The 26922-nt window shown below is 45.6% G+C and overlaps 1 protein-coding gene across 1 annotated transcript in view; it reads left to right on the forward strand.

The window, feature by feature from the left end:
* Positions 1-1970: 1970 nt before the first annotated feature.
* The window catches only part of LOC144692244 (palmdelphin-like), a 74380-nt gene continuing 49428 nt past the window's right edge, over positions 1971-26922 (forward strand). Inside the window, exons 1-2 of the mRNA XM_078560839.1 lie at positions 1971-2164; positions 24185-24265. Coding sequence (XP_078416965.1) covers positions 2120-2164; positions 24185-24265 — 126 coding nt within the window. The 5' untranslated portion in view covers positions 1971-2119. The remainder of the gene's footprint in view (positions 2165-24184; positions 24266-26922) is intronic.

Below are 26922 nucleotides of genomic sequence, written 5' to 3' on the forward strand. Positions count from 1 at the left end.
CCAAACTATAAAAATAAATGTCACAGAAAAGTTGGTTTCTGACTCCAATAGTTTATGTCACTGAATGCATCAACTTTGATCAGAATTTTTATTCTCCTGGTGGGGGTCCAGATGACTGGCCTCGAAGCCAGGAGAGGCCCCACATCAGCCGTTTGCAGGATCCTCAGTCACATTGTATGGGGGTCAGGCAACAAATTGATTGCCACCTTGCTGCCTATAAAGAACCGCCCATCAGTCGCCAGGATCTGCCAGCTAGCAGGGCTGCCAGCTCAGCAGTCTCAACAGTGCCAGCCGGTGTGGTGGCCACTGCTGGGACTGCACCTGGAATAAAAGGACACCATGGGAGGGTGACCTTCCTAACAAGATAAATAGGGTCTGGGAGTGCTGGGGTCAGTCAGGCAGATGCTGGTGGTGAAGGAGGGAGTGTTGGTGAGTGCAGAGAGCACTCAGCCATGGGGGCAGCCATTGCCACAAGGTGGACTCTTTCATATACCAAAGAGTGTCCAAATAGGAGCCTCCACGCCAACCCCCCCCCCCGCCCCCACAACCCTGAGCTCACTGGATAGCCACCAGGATTCACTGGATGGTCTCCCCAGCAAGGGGTGGGGTGGGGGGTGGTGAGGGGGGAGACCGCCCACCACTGGCAAGATGCCGGTGATGGCAGAAAGAGATCCTTAATTGACCACCACTTAATTGGCTCAATTGGCCTTTGGTTGGGAGGGCCGTCTGCCAACATCCCCGCTGCTGGCAGAATGGCATGGCGGCAGGAGATGATGGCACTTCCACACCCCACCTTCACGCGCCATTTTACAGCCTCACCACTGCCCCCCCACCCACCAAACCACCACCACCACCCCACCTCCCAGCGTATCTCAAGAGGGGAAATTGGTCAATGCCAAAGCTATAAAACAGGCTAATGGTAGACCATCAGTCCGGGCACAGTGTAAAACAAGCTGATGATTCATTATCTGCTTGTTTTGTACCATTGAACATTTTCACATCCAATATCTCTGCTCTGAAAGGACAGTTGACCTCAGGAGGCTGAGCCGGGAGCAGTGGAGGAAAATTATCCAGGATTCCTCTTCCAATCTCGCCTGCTGGGTAATGTTTTCCTAGTGACAGCAAAATCTGACTTATTTGCAATGCCTCTCATACATAGGAGCTCACCAACAATTAGGCTCTCGCCCTAAGAATTCCTATTTGAACAAGGATGTGTTAGGGTTCTAACATCTGTTGAAATGTCCTCTAGAAAGATCAGGGAGAGAAAGCTGATTTTTAATGGAAATCTCCTAATGGAACAACCTAAAGAAAATGAGGAGATGGGCCAAGCTATTGATGTTTAACAGCGCAACCAGAACCCCTTAAAGTCATCTCTGGCAGCAAGTTGAGTCTGCTGAAGTTATTTTTTAAACTTTTAAAATTCCAGCTCACCACTGGCTCCTGAAAAGCTATCCTCACATATTTAGGAACTGCTTGATTTCCTGCCTACTCCCCAACCAGCAAGCTGCCCAAAAATGCCAATTTGGCATCAGCCATTGCCTCCACTGGCTCCAGGCTTGTGTAGCAACAACAGCCGATCAACAAGTGTACTTCATTCTCTTATTTCTCCATCCACCACCACCCCCGCCCCCCCGCCGTACCACCCCGCCTCCACCACCCCCACCACTACTTTGTGCATCTAAAATTAAAATTGTCCCCTTTAAATCTAATATATTGATCATATCGCAATGTGATTCCTAAGATTCCTCTACAACAGGTCTGCCCTATATGTTAAAATAAGATTGACATTCCTAGTCTCTCGCTTAACGGGACAGCATTGCCACGTTTCCTCAGGAAGCTGTCTCACCTCTTGAAACAATCCAGCTAAAAGAATTCTGGACTAAGGGGAACATATGGTCTGTCACTCAAACGTGACAGCCACGCCAGCAATCTGTGTCTGCACCTCTTCATCACATGTGCCTGCCTGAGTCAGGTCAGCACCATCATCTGCTAGGAGATGTCCTGACAAGCCAGGAATAATCTCCACCCCAGCTGTAGCACACACCAGCAATTGCCTCTCCCCTCTCCGGCTCATGCTGTTCATCCTTTCACTTCGGTTCTTTCTGTTTTGATTCTCAGGATGGAAGAGACTCGTCTGCTGAAAGCAAGGCTACAAGCTATCACAGTAAGTTCTCTAAATTTGCTTTCCATGTAATCCCAGGCTGTGTATTGTGTGTGTGTGCGTTTGTGTATGAAGGGCATTTTCAGGTCAAAGTCTCCAAGGACCTTCAACTTTAGATAACTGCTCCCAGCAGATAAAAGTCAAAGTCTCTCTAGCAGTTCTGCAGTTTACACCCATGACGTCCTCCAGATTTGTTTTCACTTTAGATGTTGGCATAACTGTATTTGTATTGTTTAAATAAATAACCCTTGAAGTTGTAAATGAAATCTGCGATACAGTCTAACAGAGGCACGTGTCAATGCATTGATTTTAAAAGTATCATTTTCCAAGAGGCCAGAATCTGTGCCAAGTACCATGACGCCAGTGTGTTGGAGGGCAAGCTGTTTATTTTCTAGGTGAGAACATGAAGCCACGCCATTGTAATTATAGCATAGCTTTCTGTGTAGTAGACGGTTTCACAATAATTTCATGTTCCATTGCGAGAGTTCGAAATACATACAACATTAAAACAATGAACATCAAGTTTTTCAAAAACTGCTGGTCATACCCAGCTGGCTTGTCAGCAATTGGAAGTACTCCAATTAGTTTGGGATGATCACACATTTTATGTAGATCTTAATAATATCCTATGTTTGTCATATTTGATAGCACATTTGCTATGTGCTAGAAATGGCATCATTGAATGTATGCTATAATAACTTCTAATTGTTAGAGATACTGCAGATCACATGGATGTGGACCTTGCTTGGGTCTCTATGGAATACTGTATTAATGGCAGGTGATTAGATCATAGGATAAAAACCTAAATTAGAAATTGGCACATCACAAAATTATCTAGTCACTAAGCCAGGAAAGTTGTACACCATAGCATTAGTATAGAAGTGCTGAGCAACAGGTCTTTTGTAGAATTGTGTAAATAATTCCTTTTTCCATTGTTTTATGCCAATCCCACAAAGAGTTTTCTGGTCAGTGCCAATCTTCTACACGTATTACATTCCACAGTTTCTTCCAATTTGCTGATTTACATATTACATTTTCATACTGTTTTGTAAAGACGTTATTAACCTGATATTTATTTGCATGGATATATGGCCCTGGATTTTCATCACTGAGGACAGTGGGAGTCAGGAAAAGTCTCGGCTCAGCACGTCCACCTTGGGAGAACATGCCCGCAAAGGTGGGATCTTCATTGCCAGGGAGCAGGTGCAGGCTGGAGTTGGGCCAACCAACCTGAGAAAGAGGTTGGACAAGCCACAGAGGATGCCCAGTGCGGAGGCAGGCTGTTTAAAAAGCCCTCTCAGTGCTGTGGGACTTGGCACTAGTTAAAATAAAAACAGAAAGGCCCTTCAGTCCTTACCTGATTCCCATACACCCATACTCCCCATGCCCCATCCATGCCACTTCATTGCCCCCATGCCAGACTATTCCCCCACCCACCTCCATGGCCCTTCATGCCCCTAATGTCAAACCTCATTATGTATTCTTGGCTGAGAGCCCAGACATCCATTTCTACGTTGAAACATCTGAGTTCCAGGGAAAATATTGTTTGATTGACAGCTCTGCCTCTTATATCACTGCAATCAATTGCACAATTTTTATTTACACAAGGTTAAGAGGTTTCAAGTGCTTACACTTTCTGTTATTGATACTTTAAAGGGTCTGACTGATTGACACTTTTATTGGGCTGTAGTGAAAGGACTTTTTTAACATAGTGGAAAATAATGAATGAATGACTGTTGTCTAAAAGTGTTATTTTTACCCATTTTATTGCCACTATTGCACTCACTGGTTCTATACAGTATATAGTGGGTCAATGGGCATGGAAGTGCCATAGCTTGGCCAAGGGGGTGGGTGGAAAGGCATAGCTTGGCATAGCTTGGCATAGGGGGCATAAGCAGCCATGGGGGTGCTTAGGGAGGCATAACATGGCATGGGGGCAAAATAGACCTTGTGGGTAGGTGGAGGGCCATGGTTTAGCATGGGGTCATGAAAGACCATAGGAGTGGGTGTGGGACATATCTTGGCATGGGGAGCATGAGGACGATCTTTTGAACTCAGCTTTTAAAAGGTCCCCTCACGCAGACTATGGTTCTAAGGCGCTATGAACCACGTCCATTAAAATACATGGCCAGCTCCATGAAAATTGTGGAGCAGGACATGCCTATATCCACAGTGGAGCCAGCCAGGTCAGGAGTACTGGGCGTGGGCTCGTGACCCGAATCAGCCCACACCCGTAAAAGACATGCCTGGAAATCATACAGCCCAGGGAAGGGGTTGGGAATCCTGGGATTGGGACCCTTCCACCATTTTTAAAAGGCTCCCGAGCTATCCTGACTCACTAAAATTCAGGTCATTGTCACAATATTCTGACAGATTTTGTTTCTACGGCAAGAAATCAGATGCATCATAACTTGTGAGGATAAAAACCTCTGGTCCATGTGGATCCCACATATAAAAAGAGTTAAAGAGAAGAGATAGCGTGGCAAGTGTAAAATAATGCCAGGGAACTGGTGGGCAGTTAATTTTTAAAAATTCATTCATGGGATGTGGGCATCGTTGGTTAGGCCAGCATTTATTACCCATCCCTAATTGCCCTTGAGAAGATGGTATTGAACTACCTTCTTCAACCGCTTCAGTCCCTGGGGTAAAGGTACACCCACAGTGCCGTTAGGGAGGGAGTTCCAGGATTTTCACCCAGCAACAGTGAAGGAATGGCAATATATTTGTCAGGAAGTTATAATAATTTTCACTATATTAGTAGAATTTATTGTAAAATAGAGTAATGGCGGGGTCTGTGTATGTGCGTGTGTGTGTGTGTGACTTAATTGAATTAAAAGCAGCTGGTCTGAAGGCTTTGATGTATCAAAAGATATGAAATGTTAAGTAGGTAAACATAGGTGTAAAGGGAACATTTGCATTTTGAAATAAACCAGATGAGATTGATTTCAAATAAGGGTGAAATCTTACACCTAACCAGGGGAAGTTATAGAACAGCATGTTTATTTTTCCCAAAGATTACTGGTCAAATTGGTACTTTGGGAGAATTTTATTATTAGAAAGGTAAAGTCCAAAGGCATAGGGCATAATTTTCCTGCTGGAGAGTGGGGGCAGGCCATGCAGGCATGCACGTAAAATGCCGCACGGCGATGTCGAGCAAGCATCCTGATGTCACCACGCGCCATCGCGATGTTTCTTTGGGCGGACGTGCAATGTTCTCTGATGCGCGCCTGCCATTAATGAAAGGCCCTTGACGCTCCAATCGACCATGATTTCTCGGCGCCCACGCAATCTACGGGTCGGCGGACGGGCGCAACGGGCAGGCGGGTAGGACACATTTGTATAAATCTCATCCACGGGCGGGATAAGAGGGCTCAGTGGGGTCGCAAGTGTGCTCTGTCAAATATTGATGTTTCAAAGTTTCTGATGCTTGCCTGTGTGATCTGTAATACTTTAAGAGGCATACCAGCTGCTTGGTCTGGACTCACAACCTTCAGGTCAGCATTCTGCATTGAGGAATCTTTTTTGGGCCTGCAGTTTCAGGATTCCCTTAGCCTGGGAATAGGAGCTGAACTCTCCACTGGAGGCACCTCCGCTGAGGAGGAAGGGAGGGTTAGAAGGGGGAGGAGGCCAGGAGTGCACAGTCAGCCTCCAGAGGAGCCACCTTTGGAAGGACAGGTGCAGGCACAAGGGGCGCAGGGCCAAGAGGTAGTCCAAGGCGGAAGGGGCCACAGAAGACGCCACTATCCTACTGCCAGGATATACAGGCAGTGAAGCAACTACCTCAATATGTCTGAGGAGCAGTGCCAAAGGAGGCTCTGTCTCTCAAGGGAGACGGTCAACTATATCTGTCAGACGATTGGGCCTGAGATCTCCCCTAACTGTGTGGGTTGGCACCCCATGCCAGTGGCTCTGAAGGTCACAGCTGCCCCCAACTTCTATGCCTCTGGCTCCTTCCAGAAGTCGGTGAGTGATCATTGCAGTGTCCCCCAATCAGCTATCCACACTTGTGTCAAGCAGGTTACAGACGATCTGTTCAGACGGGCATTAGCCTTCATCCACTTCCATTGGGACCAGGCAAGCCAGGCACAGCGAGCCAGAGGCTTCGCAGCCATTGCTGGCTTCCCCCGCGTCCAGGGTGCAATAGACTGTACACATGTGGCCATCAAGGCGCCAGCAGGTGAGCCCGGTGCCTTCGTCAACAGGAAGGGCTTCCACTCCATGAACGTGCAGATAGTGTGTGATCACAGGATGCTGATTCGGCAAGTCTGTGCAAGGTACCCAGGCAGCTCCCACAACACCTGCATCCTCAGTGCTTCCAGGTCTTCAGTGCTCTAGCCCGGCTGGATGGATGGCTGCTGGGTGACAAGGGCTATCCCCTCAGAAGGTGGCTCATGATGCCTCTCCACTATCCAAGAACAGAAACTGAGCAGTGGTACAATAGGAGCCACGTCATGGAGGGAGCCATTGGTCTTCTCAAGATGCCCTTCTGATGCCTGGATCGCTCAGGGGGTGCACTCCAGTACCCCCCAGATCGTGTGTCGGTGATAGTGGTTTACATAGGTGTAAAGGGAAAATTTGCATTTTGAAATAAACCAGATGAGATTGATTTCAAATAAGGGTGAAATCTTACACCTAATCAGGGGAAGTTAAAAAACAGCATGTTTATTTTTCCCAAAGATTACTGGTCAGATTGGTACTTTGGGAGAATCTTATTATTAGAAAGTGATTGCTCTCCACAATCTTGCGCTGAAAAGATGGGGGGGTGGGGGGGGGGCACTGTGGACGATGAAGACGTCGACGCAGTGGCTGCGGCTGCACACGATGAGTCCAGCAGTGAGTCCGAGGATGAGCATGCACAGGGAAATGCTGAGGGGGTAGACACTGACCCGGGAATACTCCAGGGAGGCAGGGACACCTGGGAGGCTTTAATCCAATGAACATTCAGCTAGAGCACACATATGGACCTCCAGGACAAGCCTGGGCTGCAGAAGAAAAGCGGTACCCTCAGCCTTGGTCACATGTCTGAATTTAATATTACAAGCAAAGAAACTATAGGAAACAAAATGACAAAGGTGTTCAAAATCAAAACAAATCATAAAGACCTCATCTCAGGCCAACGCAAAAGCACCAGTGATAAACCCGTGGTGTGTCTCAGATGCCTTATGTTTACGTTTCCGGGTCCTGCAAACTCTGATGTCCTGTTGGCCCCGATGACCTTAGCGGTTGTCCTCTGGCCCGTGGAGTCTGTGCTGGCCCCGCCTGGGAGGGAGCTGCCAGTTCCACAGCTGGCATCTCCCCGGTCGTCGCAGCCTCACTGGATGCAATGGTCACTGGCAGAGGGGCAGAGGAGCTGCCGCCTTCATCCGGAGCGCCCTGAGAGGAGCCCGCAGAGATGACAGGCAGCTGCTGCGCCAATGTGAGGTCGCTTCGGACCTCCCTGCTCACCATGCATGGATGGCCACCGAGCTAGGAAACCTGGTGCCCAGAACATCTTCCACACTGGCACTGACCAGCTGAGGTCAATGCCGATGTGAGGGCTTGCTGGCCCGAGCGCATCCCCAGGAAGCCCTGATGAGTCTCCTGGAGGAGCCTCTCCATGAGAGTCACCGCTTTCTCCATGGAGGACACATGGCGCTTGGGCATGAGGCTCATTGCTTTGGCGATCGTCCGCGTAGACTCCTCCACCATGGACACCAAGCAAGCACAACCTCATGTATCTCGTTCAGATTCTCCCGCACACCCGGCCACATTTCCTGCAGCTGCTGCGTCGCGGACGACTCCAGAGGCACATCATCAGGCACCGACTGAGCATGTGCCTGGTCCCCTGCAGTCCTCCGACTGCTGGCACCATGGGCACTCTCTGTCCTTGCCAGCTCCTCCAGCGACAGTGATGTGCCCTCACCATTGTGCCCCAGAACACTAGCCGATGTTCTAATTCCCACCGAGGTGCTAGTATCTGCACTGGTGCCTGCCAGAGATGGTGTGACACTGGTGAGACTTCAGGGCCCTCAGGTGTGAGAGGGGGCCTCTGCTGCTCCTCCTCCTGGCCCTGTTCCACTGATGCTGAAAGGAAGAACAAGGACATTGGATCAGTTAACGTGGAGACAATGACAAAGTGCATCCCTGTCCCCCGGATCATTATGCGCTCATCCTTCCATAAGCAATGGTCAAGCCATGTTGCAAACTTCAATCACTGAACATTCAGCACTGCCATGGCTGTTGGGAGAACAATGCTGACCTCACTGCTAGGCATACCTACCTGGCCGTGGCACCCCAGCCTCACCGACACCACTGGACCTGGGCGCATGGCGCCTCTCCAGATCCAGGGCCTCCTGCTCAAAGTGGCTGAGAATGGCTAACTCACATTAGGCACCACATGGTATAACCTTCCATAGCAAGGAGGCACAAGCACATGGAGCACAGAGGGCAGCAGATGGTTCGATGCCACGCCACCTTGAAGCTCCCCTCCCAGTATGTCATCACCCTGACTTGGACATGTCCTGGGGTTCCAGCACTGCACCTAGGTGCAGCTCCTCCAGGTTGTCCCCAAAACAGTTATCTGGGTCTCAGTGTACCATATGCTGCGCGGGCAGAACCCATCTCTTCACCACCCTCTCAGGCTGACCTCAGCATGGGTAATATCTGCCAGTCCACCCAGCGAAGGACACATGTCGTCAATGATTCAATGCAGTCACTACACTCAGACTTGGCGGAGGGGGGAGGGCAGCAGGGGGGAAAGCCTATCTGTTGGGTTGAGGGACCATTGCCAACATGGTACTTACCCTTCCTAAGCGCAACAGGTCGTTGAAGCACTTTCAACACTGGATCCAGGTGCGCCGCACCACGTCCCGGGATCTCACCACCTCCGCCGCCTCCTCCCAGGCACGTTTGGTCATGTGGGGGGGGGCCTCCTCCTCCTGCCCTGGGGTACCAGGACCTCCCAATGTGCTGCCACCTCTTCGAGGAGGGCAGCAAGGCAATCATCCGAAAAATGAGGGGCACAGTGGTCCCCCCTGCCCTACCCTCCTGCCTGGCCTGCTCACCAGCAGTGCTCTGGGGAGCCATGATTCACAGCCTCGGAAAGGCTGCAGCAACTTTTTAAACCAGGCCGCCGGGTCACCATTGGACCCGGCAGTCATTGCAGACCCACTGCCGCCTGTCCACTCCCGCTGTCCTCGGGAACTGCGATTCACATTGGGCCGGCCTTAACTGGCCCGCCCGCATAAAATGGTGGCGCGGACCCGATTGTGGGTGGCGATCAGGTCTGCGCCCGCTCCTTCTCCAACCCCCCACCAGCCAGAAAAGTCAGCCCATAGTAAAACAATGGGAATTTGCATTCAAAGGGGAAAGTATGGATAAAGGATAGAAGCATTCCCTCAGGAGAGAAGGCATTCTAAGTTCTGGAACAAGTGTGAAAAAGCCTCCAGCATATACACCTCAAGCTGTTGTCTACAAAGAACTGAAGTTAAGAAAACTCACTTTGAATTGGATTGTTCAGGGTATTTATTGTGTTTCTTTGCCTGGGTCTTTTAAAATTTATGTGTCTTTACTGTTGCCTTAAGAAACGTGTAACTGGGAGTTAGATTAACTAGGGGATTTAGAAGTTATCATAGTAGTAATTTATAGATCTATGTGTGTACTTAAAATAACTTCTTTCATTAATAAAGGTTTAATTTAGTTTTGTAAGAAACCTATGAGACTTGATGGTCTTCTTAGTACTGAATTCAAGTCACGCATCTCGAAATTTATACAAAATACAAAAGAGTTGTGGCGGTTGTTTCAAGTTTCCCTTTGAAGTTTGAGCAGCTCAGCATTTGCAATTAGCAGTGCCATAACAATTCCCAAGTCAGGATGGTGAGTGGCTTGGAGAGGAACTTATGGGTGGTGGTGTTCCCGTAAGAAGTTGCCCTTCTAGATTGCAATGGTTGTGGGTTTTGAAGGTGCTGTCTAAGGAGCCTTGGTGAATTTCTGCAGTGCATCTTGTAAATGGTACACACTGCTGCTACTGTGTGTCGGTGGTGGAGGGAGTCAATATTTGTGGGTGTAGTGCCAATCAAGCGGGCTGCTTTGTCCTGTGTGGTGTCAAGCTTCTTGAGTGTTGTGGGAGCTGCACTCATCCAGGCAAGTGGGGAGTATTCCATCACACTCCTGTGCCTTGTGGAGGGTGGACAGGGTTTGGGGAGACAGGAGGTGAGTTATTCTTCATAGGATTCCTAGCCTCTGACCTGCTCTTGTAGCCACAGTATTTATATGGCTATTCCAGTTCAGTTTCTGGTCAATGATAGCCCCCAGGATGTTGATAGTGTGAGATTCAATGATGGTAATGCCATTGAATGTCAAGGGGTGATGGTTAGATTCTGTCTTGTTGGAGATGGTCTGAATGTTACTTGCCACTTGTCAGCCCAAGCCTGGATATTGTCCAGGTCTTGCTGCATTTGGATATGAACTGTTTAAGTATCTGAGGAGCCATGAATAGTGCTGACCATTGTGCAATCATCAGTGAACTTGCCCACTTCTGACCTTATGATGGAAGGAAGATCATTCAGCTCTGTGGACCAGATAGATTGGAACAAAAGATTGGAGGGAAAAACTGCAGCTGAACAATAGGCTACCTTCAAAAAAGAATTGGTTCAGGAACAGTCAAGGTATATTGCATTGAAAGGGGGAGGTAGGGCAAACAAACCCAGAGCTCCCTGGATGAAAAAGGAGATAGAAATTAAGATAAAGTGGAAAAAGTGTGCTTATGGCAGGTAGAAAATACAATTGAGAACCAAGAGGAATACAGAAGGTTCAGAGGGGGGGTGAAAAAGCATATTAGCGAAACAAAGAGGGATTATGAAAAAAGACTGGCATCCAACTTAAAGTGGAATCCCAAAGTCTTCTACACGCATATGAATATTAAAAGGGTGGTAAAAGGAGGAGTAGGGACAATTAGGGACCTAAAAGGGAATTTATACATGGACAAAGGGGCCATGGCTGAAGTATTTAATGAATACTTTGCATCCGTCTTTACCAAGGAGGTAGATGCTACCCAGGCCATGGTGACAGACAAGGAAACTGTGTCACCAGAAGGAGGAAGTGTTGAATAGACTGTCAGTACTTAAAGTTGACAAGGCACCAGGACCGGTCGAGATGCATCCAAGGATATTGAAGGAAGTGAGAGTAGAAATTGCAGGGACACAGACCACAATTTTTCAGTCTTCCCTAGACTCCGGGGAAGTGCCAGAGGACTGGAGAATTGCAAATATTATGCCCTTGTTCAAAAAAAAGTTGTAAGGATAAGCCCAGCAATTGCAGACCAGTCAGTTTAACTTCAGCAGTGGGCAAGATTCTACAAACAATTATTCGGGATAGAATTAATAGTCACATGGAAAAATATGGGTTGGTAAAGAAGAGCCAGCATGGATTCCTAAAGGGAAAATCATGTTTAACTAACTTGCTGGAGTTTTTTGAAGAGGTAGCAGAAAAGGTCAATGAGGGTAATGCTGTTGATGTCGTGTACATGGACTTTTAAAAGGCATTTGATACAGTGCCACACAACAGACTTGTGAGATAAGTTATTGGCTCATGGAATAAAAGGGATAGTAGCAAATTGGCTGAAAAATAGGAAGTAGAGAGTAATGGTCAATGGATATTTTTCAGGCTGGAGGAAGGTTTGTAGTGGAGTTCCTCAGGGGTCAGTATTGGGACCCTTACTTTTCCTCATATATATTAATGATCTATATCTTGGTGTGCAGGGGACAGTTTCAAAGTTTGCAGATGATATGAAGCTTGGAAGTGTTGAAAACTGAGGAGGACAGTGTAGAACTTCAAAAGGATGTAGACAAGTTGGTGGAGTGGGCAGATAGGTGGCAGATGAAGTGGAGAAGTGTGAGGTGATGCATTTTGATAGGAAGAACATGGACAGACAATTTAAAATAAGGGGTGAAATTCTGAAGGGAGTGCAGGAACAGAAAGACTTGGGTGTATATGTGCATAGATCATTGAAGGTGGCAGGACAGGTGGAGAGAGCAGCTAATAAAGCATATAATATCCTGGGCTTTATTAATAGGGGCATAGAATACAAGACCAAGAAGGTTCTGCTGAATTTATATGAGAGGCTCGTTAGACCTCAGCTGGAGTATTAAATACAGTTCTGGACGCCACATTGTAGGAAGGATGTGAACACATTGGAGAGAGTGCAGAAGAGGTTTACAAGAATGGTTCCAGGGATGAGAAACTTCAGCTATGAGGATAGATTAGAGAGGTTGGGACTGCTCTCCTTGGAGAGAAGAAGGCAAAGAGGAGATTTGATAGAGATGTTCAAAATCATGAGGGCCCTGGATAGAGTAGATAGGGAGATGATGTTCCCGCTCATAAAAGGATCAAGAATGAGAGGGCACAGATTTAAAGTGATTTGCAAAAGAAGCAAATGTGACTTGAGAAAAAACTTTTTTACACAACGAGTTGTTCGAGTCTGGAATGCACTGCCTGGAAGTGTGGTGGAGGCAGGTTCGATCAAGGCATTCAAGAGGGCATTAGATGATGATTTGAATAGAAACAATGTGCAGGGGTACAGGAAAAGAGCAGGGCACTGACAGTTGGTCATAATGCTGATTTGGAGAGCCAGTGCAGACATGTTGGGCCGAATGGCCTCCTTCTCTGCCGTTAAAATTCTGTGATTCTGTGATTCATTTCATTTCAAGCTTGAGAGGTATAGATCAAAATGACAATGAGGCATGGTTTGGACCTTCCTTTGTCTCTCAGCATTGTATGAGGGTTCTCTTGACCATCTGGACATGTCTTTCTATAAACCCGTGCCCTTGGGTAATGTGGTGATGAGGTGATGATATTGAACCCATACCGTTCAGTGAATTCCTTAAATTCTCTGGAAGTGAATTGGGTTCCATTGTCACATATTATTCTTTCAGGAAATCCTTGCTCAGGGAACAGAACGCATACTGCTGAAATGATCGTTGTAGCCCTCAAATCTTTCACCTTTCAGATAAAAGGGAACTTTGAGCAGTAGCTCTGCAACTATGAGATACCATTCTTGGTTGCATGTGAATAAATCACCTCGCACAGTATGCAATGGTCTGGGTGGCACTACAGTAGCTATCGTCTCCTTTTTCTGCCATGTGTTACTCTATTTCTGGCATACATTTCATGTAGACACCATTCTTTCGATGTTTTTGTAGATGCCTATCCAGTACACAGCTGATTAGGTTCTGAACTTATACTTCTCCATTCCCATGTGGCCATCATGTATCTTCTGGTGAAGCTCTTCCTGCATTGTTTTGGGTATGATTATTCTGTATCTGGCTAGCAGAACATCATCTTCTAGTGAGGTGTCATCTCTGATTGACTCTGGGCAGAATCTTCGGGTCGGCAAGCGGGTACGGGCCCTGCCTGCCGACGGGTAAAATGACCCACGGTGATGTCGGGCGTGCGTCCCGACGTCACCGTGCGTCATTCAGATATTCAGTTCGGCGGGCACGCACTGGAGTCGGCTGTGCGCCCACCGAACTGTCAAAGGCCTAGTGAGGACATTTAAACATTAATTAAAGCACTTAACTGAGCTGCCCGTCCAACCTTAAGGTTGGCGGGAAGGTGAAGAGCCCAGGTGGCCTTCGCATTTATCATGAAACCTCATCCATGGGTGTGATGAGGTTTCATGAAGGCTTTTAAAATTTAATAACATTTTTTCATAAAATTCATTGACATGTCCCGGCTCATGTGACACTCACATGAGGGGACATGTCTTAAAAATTAGTTTTTTTAAACTTTATTAAAATTTTGAAAAATCAAACTGATTTCTGCGCTCAAAAGTGCAGCCCCGAATCAGCCTCCTCCCCCCCGCCGCCCGCACAGGGTGCGCTCAGCGCTTCCGGGTGCACGTCACACTGGGCGGGCCTTAATTGGCCCGCCCATGCAAAATGGCGGCATGCAGCCAATCACAGGTGGCGATCGGCTGTGCGCCCGCCCGCGCCCACCCAAATTGTCTGACAGGGACAAAATTCTCCCCTCTGATACCTTAATGTTGGGCGTGTTTGCTGTATCTTATCAGGCCAACCCTGGATCACTTGTTGAGCGAGCATTTTGTCTTGGTTCCTGCTGTCATCTTCACTCTAGCTACCCACTAGCAAACAAATTTAATCCTTTCTCTCCTTCCCACAGAAGGATGTAGCTGACCCTTTCCTCTTCACTACAGCCTTTTAGAAAGCTTCTGAATGTCAGTCCGCACTTTTTAAAAAACTTCCTAAGTGCCCCTATGACATCATCAGCCTCCCAATTCATCATGGGCTGTAGTTGTGTGTTCAATGCTGTGGCAGCAGTCATTTATTTTCATACAATTCACTCAGTTTTTCTCTCTCTCTCTGACACTAATTCAAGTTGATTCTTAATCTAAGCATTAAATTCATTTAAAATGTTTGAGGTTTTACTCACAGACACCCACTGCCGCCATGTTACATATTCTGGTTTCTAGAAGTTAGAAATAATCACACTTTAGGCTCAAAATGCTGGAGCTTCACCGAGTATATTTCTTTGAGTCCTTATTGTGGGTAGTGGACTGAAACATTGGGCAAAATATTGTCATCGGCGTGCGGGGGCGGGCCCAACACGCTGACACATAAAATGATGCATGGTGACGTTGGGCATGCGTCCCGACATCATCGCACATCATTTTGATGTTTCATTCGGCGGGCGCGCTGGAGGCAGCGGCGTGCCCGCCGAACTGTCAACGGCCTATTAAGGCCATTAAAAAAGCAATTAAACTTGTTGACAACGCTGCCCGTCCAACCTTAAGGTTGGCGGGCAGGCAAAGAGCCCCAAGCGGCCTTCATGTTTTTCAGGAAGACTCGTCCACGGTCGGGATGAGGTTTCCTGAAGCTTCTATAAAATAAATAAATACATTTTTGTGACTTCACAAACATGCCCCAGCTCATGTGACACTGCCACATGAGGAAATATGTTCAAATAATTTTCTACTTTAGTATTTGAAAACTTTTACTGTCAACTTAATCTCCCTGAGGCAGCTCCGTGCCTCAGGGAGATTGCTGTGCTCTTTCCCGCACCCGCGAAAGAGCGCGGGCCCCGATTCTCCTTCCTCCCCCACCCGCGCAGGTAGTGCTGAGTGGTACGGAACGCATATTATACTGGGTGGGCCTTAATTAGCCCACCCACGTAAAATGGCAGCGTGCAGCCAATCACAGGCAGCGAATGGCTCCGCATCCACTCCCACACAGCCCGCCCAACATGGGTAAGATTCAGCCCATTGTTACTTGACATATGACTGCAATGCAGCTTTTCATCTTGTACTCATCAAGACAAATCAAGAATGCCAAATTTTAAATGGTCACAACAATTTATACTACAGGAGAAAAGGGTGCTGATTGGTTGGCAACTCGACTCTGATTGGCCAAGGTGTTGCCATGAGGAAAGCAACAGAAAACTAAGGGCTCTTCAAGCCCCCAAGTAATTCAAAAAAGGTGCAAAGCTTGAGCATATTCCTTTTGTTTGCAGAGAACAGGTCTATGCATATGAAAGTATGTCACTTCTGGCAAGTATAAATGAGCTACATTATGAGCTTCACTGATTATTTTAAATCGGTTGTTAGTGCAGCTATTAGCGCACTCAGGATGAACAATGTTATATGTGATTATGTGATTGGGCAGCACGCTGTCCAATCACATAATCACATATAACAGTGGACATTTTGTTTTGGTTTTGCAAGTGCTGACTAGTTGAATATGGTCTGTATTCTGCCTCTTATGAACAACTGATGGGATTGAATTAGACAGGGAAATGTCCCATGTGGCAAACCTTGAGGTTGAAACCAAAATTTCTAACTATCATGGTTTTGGATATGGAAGGCTGTGTAGTCAAAATGTCATCATTATTAAACCTCCTGCTACTGTATTCCAAAAGGAAATTAGTGATTTTTAACAAAAATCCTATAATCCAAGATGAAATAGTTCTGACCCCTTTGTACAACATACTTGATGCAGAATTTCTTGTTTTAATTTATAATTAACAAATCTAAACTAAGAACAATGTCACATTGCTAGAATGTTCCAACATAAACTACTGACTCTTTAATTGTTATTTCCTTTGGCACCTGATGATGAAGAGCTGAAAGGAAGTGTAATTAATTAACTTCAGTTCAATTAACCTCCATGTAGCCAACCCTAGTGTAATTAACCTCCGTGTAATTAACCTGTAGTTTCTCCAGTACATTATACAATGTACTGATTACATAATCATGTATGGTAATTTGGATATCCTTCCTAGTTTGGAACTTTGTTCTCCTAACTTTCAAGGCAGATTAAAGGCGGGTCCAGTTTTCTGCTGAGTTAAATCAGGAACCACATTAGGGTTAATTTTCACCTCATGGATGCTCATTAAAAGGCCTACTCATCAGAATCACATTTCCCCTCCAAATTAAGTGCCCCGCCTGTTGATAATTAGAATGGTCTCTTTTACAACTGTATATAAGTGGCACGCACCTGGCAAGTTTAATTTCATCCATGACTTGGAAGTCAGCAGATGCAGCTTTTGCCTTCCTTTAACATCGTAACTGTTAAATAACGGGTCCCTGTAACACAGGCTGCACCAAGGCTGGGCATGGGAGGCACGACCAGTGGGAGGGATGAGATGGATGCAGCACTGGGTGGGGGTGGGCAGAAGATGAAAGGGGAGGGTAAGAAGGAGATAGAACAAGGGGGGAAGCTGAGAGGGGAGGGTGAGATGGAGACAGGTCAAGGTCGGGGGGGGTAGATGAGAGGGGAAGGTGAGATGGAGACAAGACTAGGTGGAGACACGAGAGGGGAGGGGTGAGACAGAGAAAGGACAAGGGGCGAGGTGAAGGAACAGAGTGGAAGACTGTCCAGGAAAAAAAGTTAAAAGACTGTCTGTGGAAGGGTGAAAAACTGCCTGGAGGCAAAAGTTAAAGAACTGTCCAAGAAACGTTGAGAGAATGTCCTGGGGCTGAGACCATGCTGTCGGAAGCATATTTCAGAGACTGTCCTGGGGCTGTAAGGACCATGTTAGAGGGCTCTGCATTGCATGCATGTCTTGGTCTCAGTATTGGGTGGGAGAAGACCTCTCTGGGCAGTGGCAGTCATGCTTAAAATGATGTGTAGGGCATGATCAGTTAACTAAGGGATTTAGTCCTGGGAGTTTGAGTCATGTTATTTGGAGACAGAGAGCACAGTAATATTAAGGGGAGGTATCAGTATTCTGTATGTTGGTAGCTAGAAAGCCATGGGTTGCATCGGATGGTCTCATGGGGGGCTCCTAAAAAGTAAGTGTGCATGTAGCCTCGAAAAGGGGTAGGTCGACAAAGGACATCAACATTGAAGGGTTCAGGGGACTAACAGGAATATCAACATGTACAATGATGGGGTCAAGGGTAACAGGGAGAGGCTGGATAGTTACAGGAGGAATGGGAATTAGGAAGCAATGACTCTGGGGGAGGATGGGAGGAACTTGGTGGGTGATGGGGGAGGTTGGAAGCCGGTTGCACTTACAGAAGTGATGATCACCATGTTCGCAATCACTGATGAATGACACAGTTGTAAAAACAAACTTGAAAAAATTGATATGGAAGGGGTTTCAGAGCATCTGGGAGGAGTTCAGCAAAACAATTTTGGGCTGATTGAAGGGGAATCCCATAAATTTCCTGCACAAATCATGGAGAACATGGGTCAGCTGAGAGCTGGACTCGAGGGGCTAATGAGCAATGAACTAGTTTTGTTCCTTCATTAATGGTGCACATTGAGGTGAGAATCCCTTAAGTTTTGATGCTACAATGCAGTTGGTCTTAAGTGGCCATCTGATTCTCACAGCGGCATGTGAAAAGGAAAGGAGGATCAAACAATTAAGGGCCACAACTGCTGCACAGAAGCTAAATTGACACTACAAGCATTGATGTTTCCATTGTACTGGTCATGACTTGCAAGGTACCATACTTACTGCCAAGACTAAGTACAAGGATTGGGTATCGATAGTTATTGTCTAGCAACAGCAGGTGAACTGACAATAGCCTGACTGAGGGTTATAACACATTGGTGTATTGAACCTAATGAAGAACCACATTGTGAAAGTGCAGTCACCTCTGAGGGATGCTCAGCCACCTGTCGACCTCCAGGATGTAGCCTGCAAGAGGTGGACAGGGAATGCCATGTACAGACTGAGGGCATGTCAAGGGTTTGAGCCTGGATCCCTGGCTTGGAGATGAAGGGAGATCATTCAAGGGGAACTACCATTGACTGTTCAATTGCATCCTTTCACAAATACAAGGAGGAGTGGAGAATGCAGGCTGCAGGCAACGCTGCCTCGCTGATAGCTTATATTAGAATGAGGAGAAGAGGAGCCCATCTCCAATTAGCACAGCTCAGGGTAGACCATCACTCTGAGGAGCAAAAGCCAGAGGGGTCCCTGGAAGTCCCAGATGCTGCCGAGGAGGAGCCAAATCCACAAAGACGTTTGGTGCGACCAAGATTCAGCACATAAATGGAAATGAGCGAAATACAGTGCTACAGGCGCCTTTGCTTGCCTAGGGATATGATAGCTCACATTTCCCACCTTTTTCATGAGGAGGTCATGCGGCAAGGACTTGGAGGGTGTCCCATGCCAGTTACATTGAAGGTAGCCTCTGTACTTACCTTTTTAGCCAGCGGATCCTTCCAAAGCTCCACCAGGGACCTTTAAGGAATATCACAATCGGCAACACACAACTGCATAAGGGAGGTGACAGATGCCTTTTCAATAAAGCTCATCATTATGCGCAGTCCGCATGGATGGTGCAAGCCAGGCTACCAGAGCTGTGAGATTCGCTAGAATCTCAGGTTTCCCACAAATGCAGGGTGCCATCCAATGCATACGTGTAATCTTGAGAGCTCCCTGATAGCAGCCTGTGAGATTCATTAATAGAAAGGGATTTTGATCACAGAAAGCAGATCACGCACATTTGTGCTAGGCACCCAGGGAGATCTCAGAGCTCTTACATCTTGCATCACTCACAAGTGCCACAGATATTTGAGGGCCCTTGGCACTTAGAGAGTTGGCTCCTTGGTGACAAAGGGTATCCCCAGAAAGTATGGCTAACAACGCTGGTTTGTCAGCCACAGAGTGCATCTAAGGAGAGATACAATGCAGCACATTCCACCATAAGGTCCTTAATAGAGCAAACTATTGGCTTATTGAAGATGTGTTTCCAATGTTTGGACTGGTCAGTGTCATGCATAGGGAGAGTGGGAACTAAGCTCAGCCTTAAACACAGAGGTGAGAACAAGCTGCAGAGAGGCATGGAAGCCTATGAGGTTCAATGTTTGATACTGCTTTTTCCAAACACTCACTCTCATAAAGTAAACACCATTACAAAGTACACATTGGAGAAATGATTATAATGTTAGTCATGACAAATACTTGTGCAATCCATAAACAATAGACATTAATGTGACAGCAGCAGGATAATTAACTTTGATGAGCAATTCTCCTGAGCCCAAATAATGCCTGCCTGAGATTTAAGAGTGACAGGTGTATTGGCCAGCCAGCATGGTCACATATTGATGTGCCTTTGTTGATGTCGCCGATGTGGAAGTAAAGGCTAAGATAAAAGCAAAATACTGTGGATGCTGGATATCTGAAACAAAAACAGAAAATGCTGAAAAAATTCAGCAGGTCTAATAACATCTTGTGGAAAGTCACACAGACTCGAAACGTTAACTCTGTTTATCTCTCCACAGACGCTCTTAGACCTGCTGAGTTTTTCCAGCATTTTCTGTTTTTGTGTTGAAAATAAAGGCAACTCACTGTGGTGAAATTGTGGGAGAATTAATGCAACCATTAATTGGTGGATTGTGCTGAATTCATTGGGCGTTGGGGGTACATGTTGAACAAATGTGGAACATTGAATCACATTGAATATTTATTGAATCCATGATTCTCAGAAAAGGATTAATCCAAAATATATTTACAGAATTGAAAAGCATATACAATGAGTGAACACCCATGCGACAAGTGTGCTTTCAAAATCTCTTAATTTTTCTTACCCTACCGTTTCGTCCAGGTGTAGCCCCGACATCCGCAGCGGAGGTGGATGCAGCCTGCTGACTGATATGCCCCATTGTCTGAGATGACTTTGAGGGCATCCGCTGGTGGCCCGAGGCCTTGCGGGCCCCAGCCTGCTAAGGGCTCCTGCTCTGGGGCAGGTGCACCCTCCTTGGCCTGACCTGCTGGAGTTGATGGGGTCACTGTCAGAGAGGAGTTGTAGTGGCAGGACACCCTTGGAATGCCTTGGATGGATGCCTCTGGGCTGCCTGGCTCCTCCCTTTGGGTGCCCAATGGCCCCTCCCTGACTCGTTGAGGAGCAGGGGCACATGGAGGGAAGTCGAGGTGCCCTGTACCCCCTCTCGCCTAGCCACTGGCTATACTGCAGGTCTGAGTGCAAATCCAGCAGAAACTGCTGGAGCTGGGTCTCCAAGGTGGCTGCCAACCTTCCAATGGAGACTTTGATGTACTGTCATGCCAGAGCCATAACATTATTTTTTTATTCAAGGGGAGATGGTGGCGTAGCAGTAATACCACTGGACTAGTACCCAGAGGCCCAGGCTAATGCCCTGGGGACATGGGTTCAAATCCTACCATGCCAGCTGGTGGAATTTGAATTCAACTAATAAACCTGGAATGCAAAGCTAGTCTCAGCGATGGTGACCGCAAAAGCACCATCGATTGTCATAAAAAAACCATCTGGTTCGTTAATATCCTTTAGGGAAGGAAACCTGCCATCATTACCTGGTCTGGCCTAGATGTGACTCCAGATCCACAGCAATGTGGCTGACTCATGAAACTCAACTGCCCTCTGAAATGGACTAGCAAGCCACTTAGCTCAAGGGCAATTAGGATGGGCAACAAGGTGCTGGCCTATTCTTGGCGGCATCCATATCCTAAGAAAGAATAAAGAAGAAAAATCTTTGGGGTCTGTCCGTATTATAGGAGCAAAATATTGCAGATGTTCGAAACATTCATCAGGTCAGGCAGCGTCCATAGAGATAGAGGAACATTATCGGACCCTGATTTACATGTACTCAGGAGGCTCCCGCCTGTGTCCCAGCTACTTAAGGAAACAGTGGCGTTACCATGGCCATGGAATGGTGAAAGAGTAATCGGTATACTCGGGTTGGATTTTAACTCACATTCTGCTCAATTTCCACCTGGCAGAAGCAGTGAAACCGCCCACTGCCCCCGCCCCATTGTTACAGTTTTCTCTAACATGGATATTTCCTTGCTTTGTGTAAGTTTGGTTTGAATTGGGACAGAATTTTTTTACGTTTGAAAAGTCAGGATGAAGAGCTACTTACATTGTTTAACTGATGCATCAATTCGCTGCAGCCACATTTCTAACCCTGAACTCATGCAGGTTTTGCTGTCAATGAGTGCTGACAATCTGTTCACTAGGCTTTACAAGATTACCACCAGGGTTAAATCCAGCAGCTTGCCTCTCAGTGTCGTCCCCACTGTTGGCAGTAACCATAAAATCATAATTGAATAATATTTTTCTTGTGTTTAGCAGACACAGCTGCCACTGGCAGAAAGCACTGGTTCAAAAATTTGGCCTGACGGTAATTGTTTATTGATTTCCAATTTTTAAAACTTCTTTATTGTGTTCTTTCCCAGGTGGCTCTTCAATGTACAGCTGTAATGCTGCTTAGTTAAGATCAGAACTTCAATAGAAATGATATTACAGTCAACCTTTGGATGTCAGCTTGGCTTACAGTTGTTGACATTGAAAGGATCAGGAACAGATAGGTATAGGAGCATAGGAATTTTTAGGAATGGGGAAGACCATGTGATCTAACAATCCAACACTTTTTCATGGGTCAATGCTACCCACTTGTCTTCTTACGATATCCCTCAGTCACTTCTCTCCCAAAATACATTCAATTGATGCTTCAACCCATTTGTCCTCTCCTGTCACATATTCCCTGACTTTAATACTGCCTGATTTCCCTGCTTGCTCTTATATTCTGAAGGGCTGATTTTATGAATGCGGACTGTCCGTGGGGAGTTTTATCCACTGGAAGCAGATACCTGTGATTTTCTAAGGTGCTACCCACTGGAAATGTAGCTTTGTAAAATTGGCTATCTAATTTAACTTTTCTTCCCTTTTCTTTGATCCCTGGATAATTGAACCAGATCAATGTTGTAATTTCTGTTCACTGGGGAAGATTTCCTACCTGCTCTTACTGTGGCAAAGTCATAAACAGACACAGTGCAAATCTTCCACCAAATTTCCATGATGTCACCTTTTTTCCAAACTTTACACAACTTAAATTTCTGTAACCTGAAATGGCCTTCATTGCTGTTCCATGAATATTCTTAAAAACAATAATATTCTTTCTATTATTAGGTGGCCTGAATTGAACAATGAATGCCATAAGAGGTCACTAACACACCAATAATACACCATTTTTTGTGAATTTTAGTTGACCTTTTTTAGTACAGGTTAGATCACTTGCCTGACCTGGAGGATACAGTGCACTGTATATTTATTGAATGGCTTTGCTGTGGATTTTAATACTGGAACAAACATAAAACACTCAAATCTACTTCAATGAGTAAAAAAATGATTTAAAAAGTGGTTAAGGAGAATAAAATCTCCACGCACAAATTCCTTTTATATCATGACAAGGATAGTTGTCCCTGTTAAATGCATATCTGTTAAATGAATAAAATTAACCATGTGAACTGCTAAAGTCTGGATTTACTTATTGAAGTGTTGCACTACCACACTAAAGTTGATTAGCACTTTTTGCCAATCAAATTTTTCAATGTGTTTTTATCCAGGTCAGATGAATGCCTAATAATTAATTCAGTGTTGTTTTAAGTCGCCTTTCACTTCGTCAGGTGTTTTTCAACCTCATCAGTTGTATTTTTGGCAATCAGCATGACGAGTGTTTTCGTTCATTTGTGAAAATGTCCTCATCAGGTGCTCAAGCCTGGTGATGTTTACAAATGAGGCATTAAATACTTTGCTCTATTGTTGTGTGTGATTAATTGGGCTATTTTGAAGATAGGTTGTGCTGCACTATAATATGTATATTGTAGAGAAGCAAATAAACTTTTCAGCTATCCATAACAAACGTGTGACCATTTTTACAGCACTATAATTGTAATCCATTTTGCATTCCATTGTTAGCTTCTTGCCAAATCTGATACAACTGATAAAACAGGTAAATGAATAGAACAATTGAGTGAATTCAATTATGTGGCAAAATTGTTATTTGTTTGATCATTTTGCACAGTATTTCAAGAGGTTAAGGGCTGGAAAAAACACTGCAATCAATTAGAAATTACTGAGCTGATGAGAGCTTTTCCTTCAACATTTTAATATACCCAAAAATGTTATTAAAACAGAAACTTCTGTAAATACTCAGTAGACCTGGAAGCATCTGTGGAGAGAGAAACAGTTAACATTTCAGGTCTGTGTCCCTTCATCAAAACCTAAGAATGTTCTACCTTGTCAATGAGGTTTAACTGGGTTTTTAACTGCGTACTAAGTCATAACTCCTGCTGAAGAACCTCGCTGGCCCTTGAAAACTAATTTTATATTTGTCATGTCAACTTTTTCCAAAATGATAAGTTCATAATTTTTTGTTTGAAGTTTCTTTGATAGTTCAGCTTCTTATGTATATCCTAATCTTTGCTTTCTTTAATTTTTTTTAAGTGAAAGATAATCAAAGCATTTTACTTCCTAGTTTGTTGTCTCTGAAAATATTTCAATGTGTTTGGCTGCTTACCCTGCTTGATGACACCACTGTTGCTAGATACCTGGCTTGGTGCCTGATTCCAATGAACGTCAGTAAATGTGAAATCCATGGCACAGAGATCATTAGGACTTTTTGGGTAGCGTTTTTGAGATCAGTGGTGAATGCCATCACTTTGCTGATGATCACAAGATTATGTTATATTAATATTATTAATGGGAAATTAAATAAAATAGATAGACTGGGCTCTTGAATTTCTATTCTAATTTTACAGGACAAGAGGAAAATACAAGAGAAAATTACCAGACAAAGATTCGAAGTGGACGAGGAGAAACTGAAGCTTAAGTACTTAAAGGTACAGTACCATAGGACCTATTGTCCTCTATTCCCACCACAAAGTTTCCCAACCATCATTCACTCTCCCTCGTAACTGCCTGAAGCTGAACTAGATTGCTTGTGACCTTAATCTCATAGTTGACCCTATTGCAGGATCAATGACCTCTAATCACATATCCACACCGTCACTAAGACCGACTAGTTCAACTTCTGCAACCTCACCAACTCTGCCCTTGCCTCAGTTCATCTGCTAAAACCTTCAGGAATGCCTTTGTTGCCTTTAGACTTAACTATTCCAACACTCTGCTGGCTGACCTACCATGTTCTATCCTCTGTAAGCTTGAAATCATCCAAACCTTTGCCTCTGTCATTATTTGCACCAAGTCCTCTTCACCCATCACCCCTATGCTTGCTGACTTACATTGACTCCCAGTCAAGCAACACCTCGACTTTAAAATTCTCATTCTTATTTTCAAACCCTTCTATGGCCTCACCCTCTCCTGATGTCTGTAATCTCTTGTAGCCTTACTGTCCTCCGATGTCTGTGTTTTTCTAATTCTGACCTCTTGAGCATGCCTGATTTTAATTGCTTCACCACTGGTAGCCATGCCTTCAGCTGCCTGGGCCCTTGGCTCTGGAATTTATTCCCTAAATATCTCCATCTCTCTTTCCTCCTTTAAGGTACTCATAAAACCTACCTCTTGACCATCTACCCTAATATCTCCTCATGCGGCACGATGCCGAGTTTTGTAATAATATTTCTGTGAACTATCTTACTGTGTTAAAGATGCTATACAGAAGAAAGTTGTTGCTGCTTCTGTTGTTCTGTTGGTATGAGTCACAAAAAAGGATAAATGTGTGAAGTACTAATTTCAGGGTTTCATTCAAAGAAGCATTGCCAATGAATGTCTTCACAACAACATTGCATTCGATAAAATCACTTTTAACTCATTTTATTGAAATCATGGTTGTAAATTGCCCACTTTTACTGTTGTTATTGCACCTGATTTATTACTCAATTCGCATTAGTTAAAACTCTCTTGCAAAGTTCATACCAAAATAATATAATGTCTATAAGATTTTCAGATCAGCAGTGATGCAACATGTTGGTGCTCTGATGTGCTGTGCCACAGATTGCACAGCAATCTCAATCTAAGTATAAAATGAGCCTGAAATAGGATATTGTACTTCCCATACAGTGATAGATGTTGATGTGAAGGGGTGGAACAGCACAAAGCTGTTATTTTGTATAGCAAACCGGCCTTAATTTTTTTTTTCATAAAAGCACACAGAACATCTACACAATGGGCTGGATTTTCCCTCTGTGGGTGGGGAAAACAGAAGTTGGGACCCAAATCCGTTCCTGGAGGGAAACAGTCTCTCACTGGGGTTTTCACAGAGGTGCCCATTAATTGGCATGGAGACAGGTTGTCCATCCAAGTAAGGGCGGTGGACAGCCTCTCAAAGTTGGGTGTTTGTACGAGAGACAGAGGGTTGTGAATCTTAGGAATTCTCTCACCCAGAGGACTGTGGATGTTCAGTCAATATTCAAGACGAGGGTGGATAGATTTTTGGGTACTAAGGGGATCAAGGGGATGGGGGCTGACGAGTGGAATTGAGGTAGAACCCACAACCAGACAACCAGCCGCATTGGGGCAGTCGCAACAACGTGGTCTGGCAGAGTGGTGAAGACTCCATAGAGACTTAACCTCTAACCAGGGGTCTCTGGTGGGGGAGGAGATGCAGAACCAATGTAACATCAATAAAGTAACTGTGATGTAAATAGTTTGGACATAGGGAAGAATTTTCCCGTTGGCGAGCGGGGGCGGGGCCCGCTCACTGATGCATAAAATGACGCACAGTGATGTCGGGCGGGTGTCCCAATGTCACCTCACATCATTTAAGGCCATTAAAAAAGTAATCAAAGTTGCTAAGGATGCTGCCCGTCCAACCTTAAGGTTGGCGGGCAGACAAAGAGTCCAGGCGGCTTTTGCATTTTTCATGAAACCTCATCCATGGGCATGACAGTTTCACATGAGGGGACATGTCCTTAAAATTTTTTTCACCTTTATTAAATATTCCAAAACTTATACTGATCTCCCTGAGGCACCTCCGTGCCTCAGGGAGATTTCTGCGCTCTTTCAAGCGCATGTGCAAAAGAGCACAGGCCCCAACTCAGGGAATTCCCCCCCTAGTCTGCACAGGGAGCACATAGCGCTTCCGGGTGTGCGTCACGCTGGGCGGGCCTTAATTGGCCTGCCCATGTAAAATGGCGGCGCACACCCGATCGGGTTTGTGCCCGCCCTCGCCCGCCCTCACACAACCCACCCCCCGCCGATGGGGGGAGAATTTTCCCACAGTTAACACTGTTATTAAAAAAGTAGATTGCATACTTGGAGTAGGTGTTGTGTAATGGGTTAATAAAATAGATATGCTAATGAGTGATGTAGACTATGATGTATCTGTGACATCGGTAGTCATGCGCTAGAGGCTCTATAGCAGGCAGACAGCATTTAGGGTAGATGTGCCTACTCAGCAACCCACCTTGCATATGTTATACATCGTGTATATAAACTAGTTTTAAATTAATACCTGAGTCAGGCTATAGTACCTCTTCGTAAGATATGGGGCCTACCACATCCACAAACAGTGAGGATATGGGGCCGGAAGCTCATC

The sequence above is a fragment of the Cetorhinus maximus genome, chromosome 17 (assembly GCF_964194155.1).
Source record: "Cetorhinus maximus chromosome 17, sCetMax3.hap1.1, whole genome shotgun sequence".
Classification (NCBI taxonomy): Eukaryota; Metazoa; Chordata; class Chondrichthyes; order Lamniformes; family Cetorhinidae; genus Cetorhinus; species Cetorhinus maximus.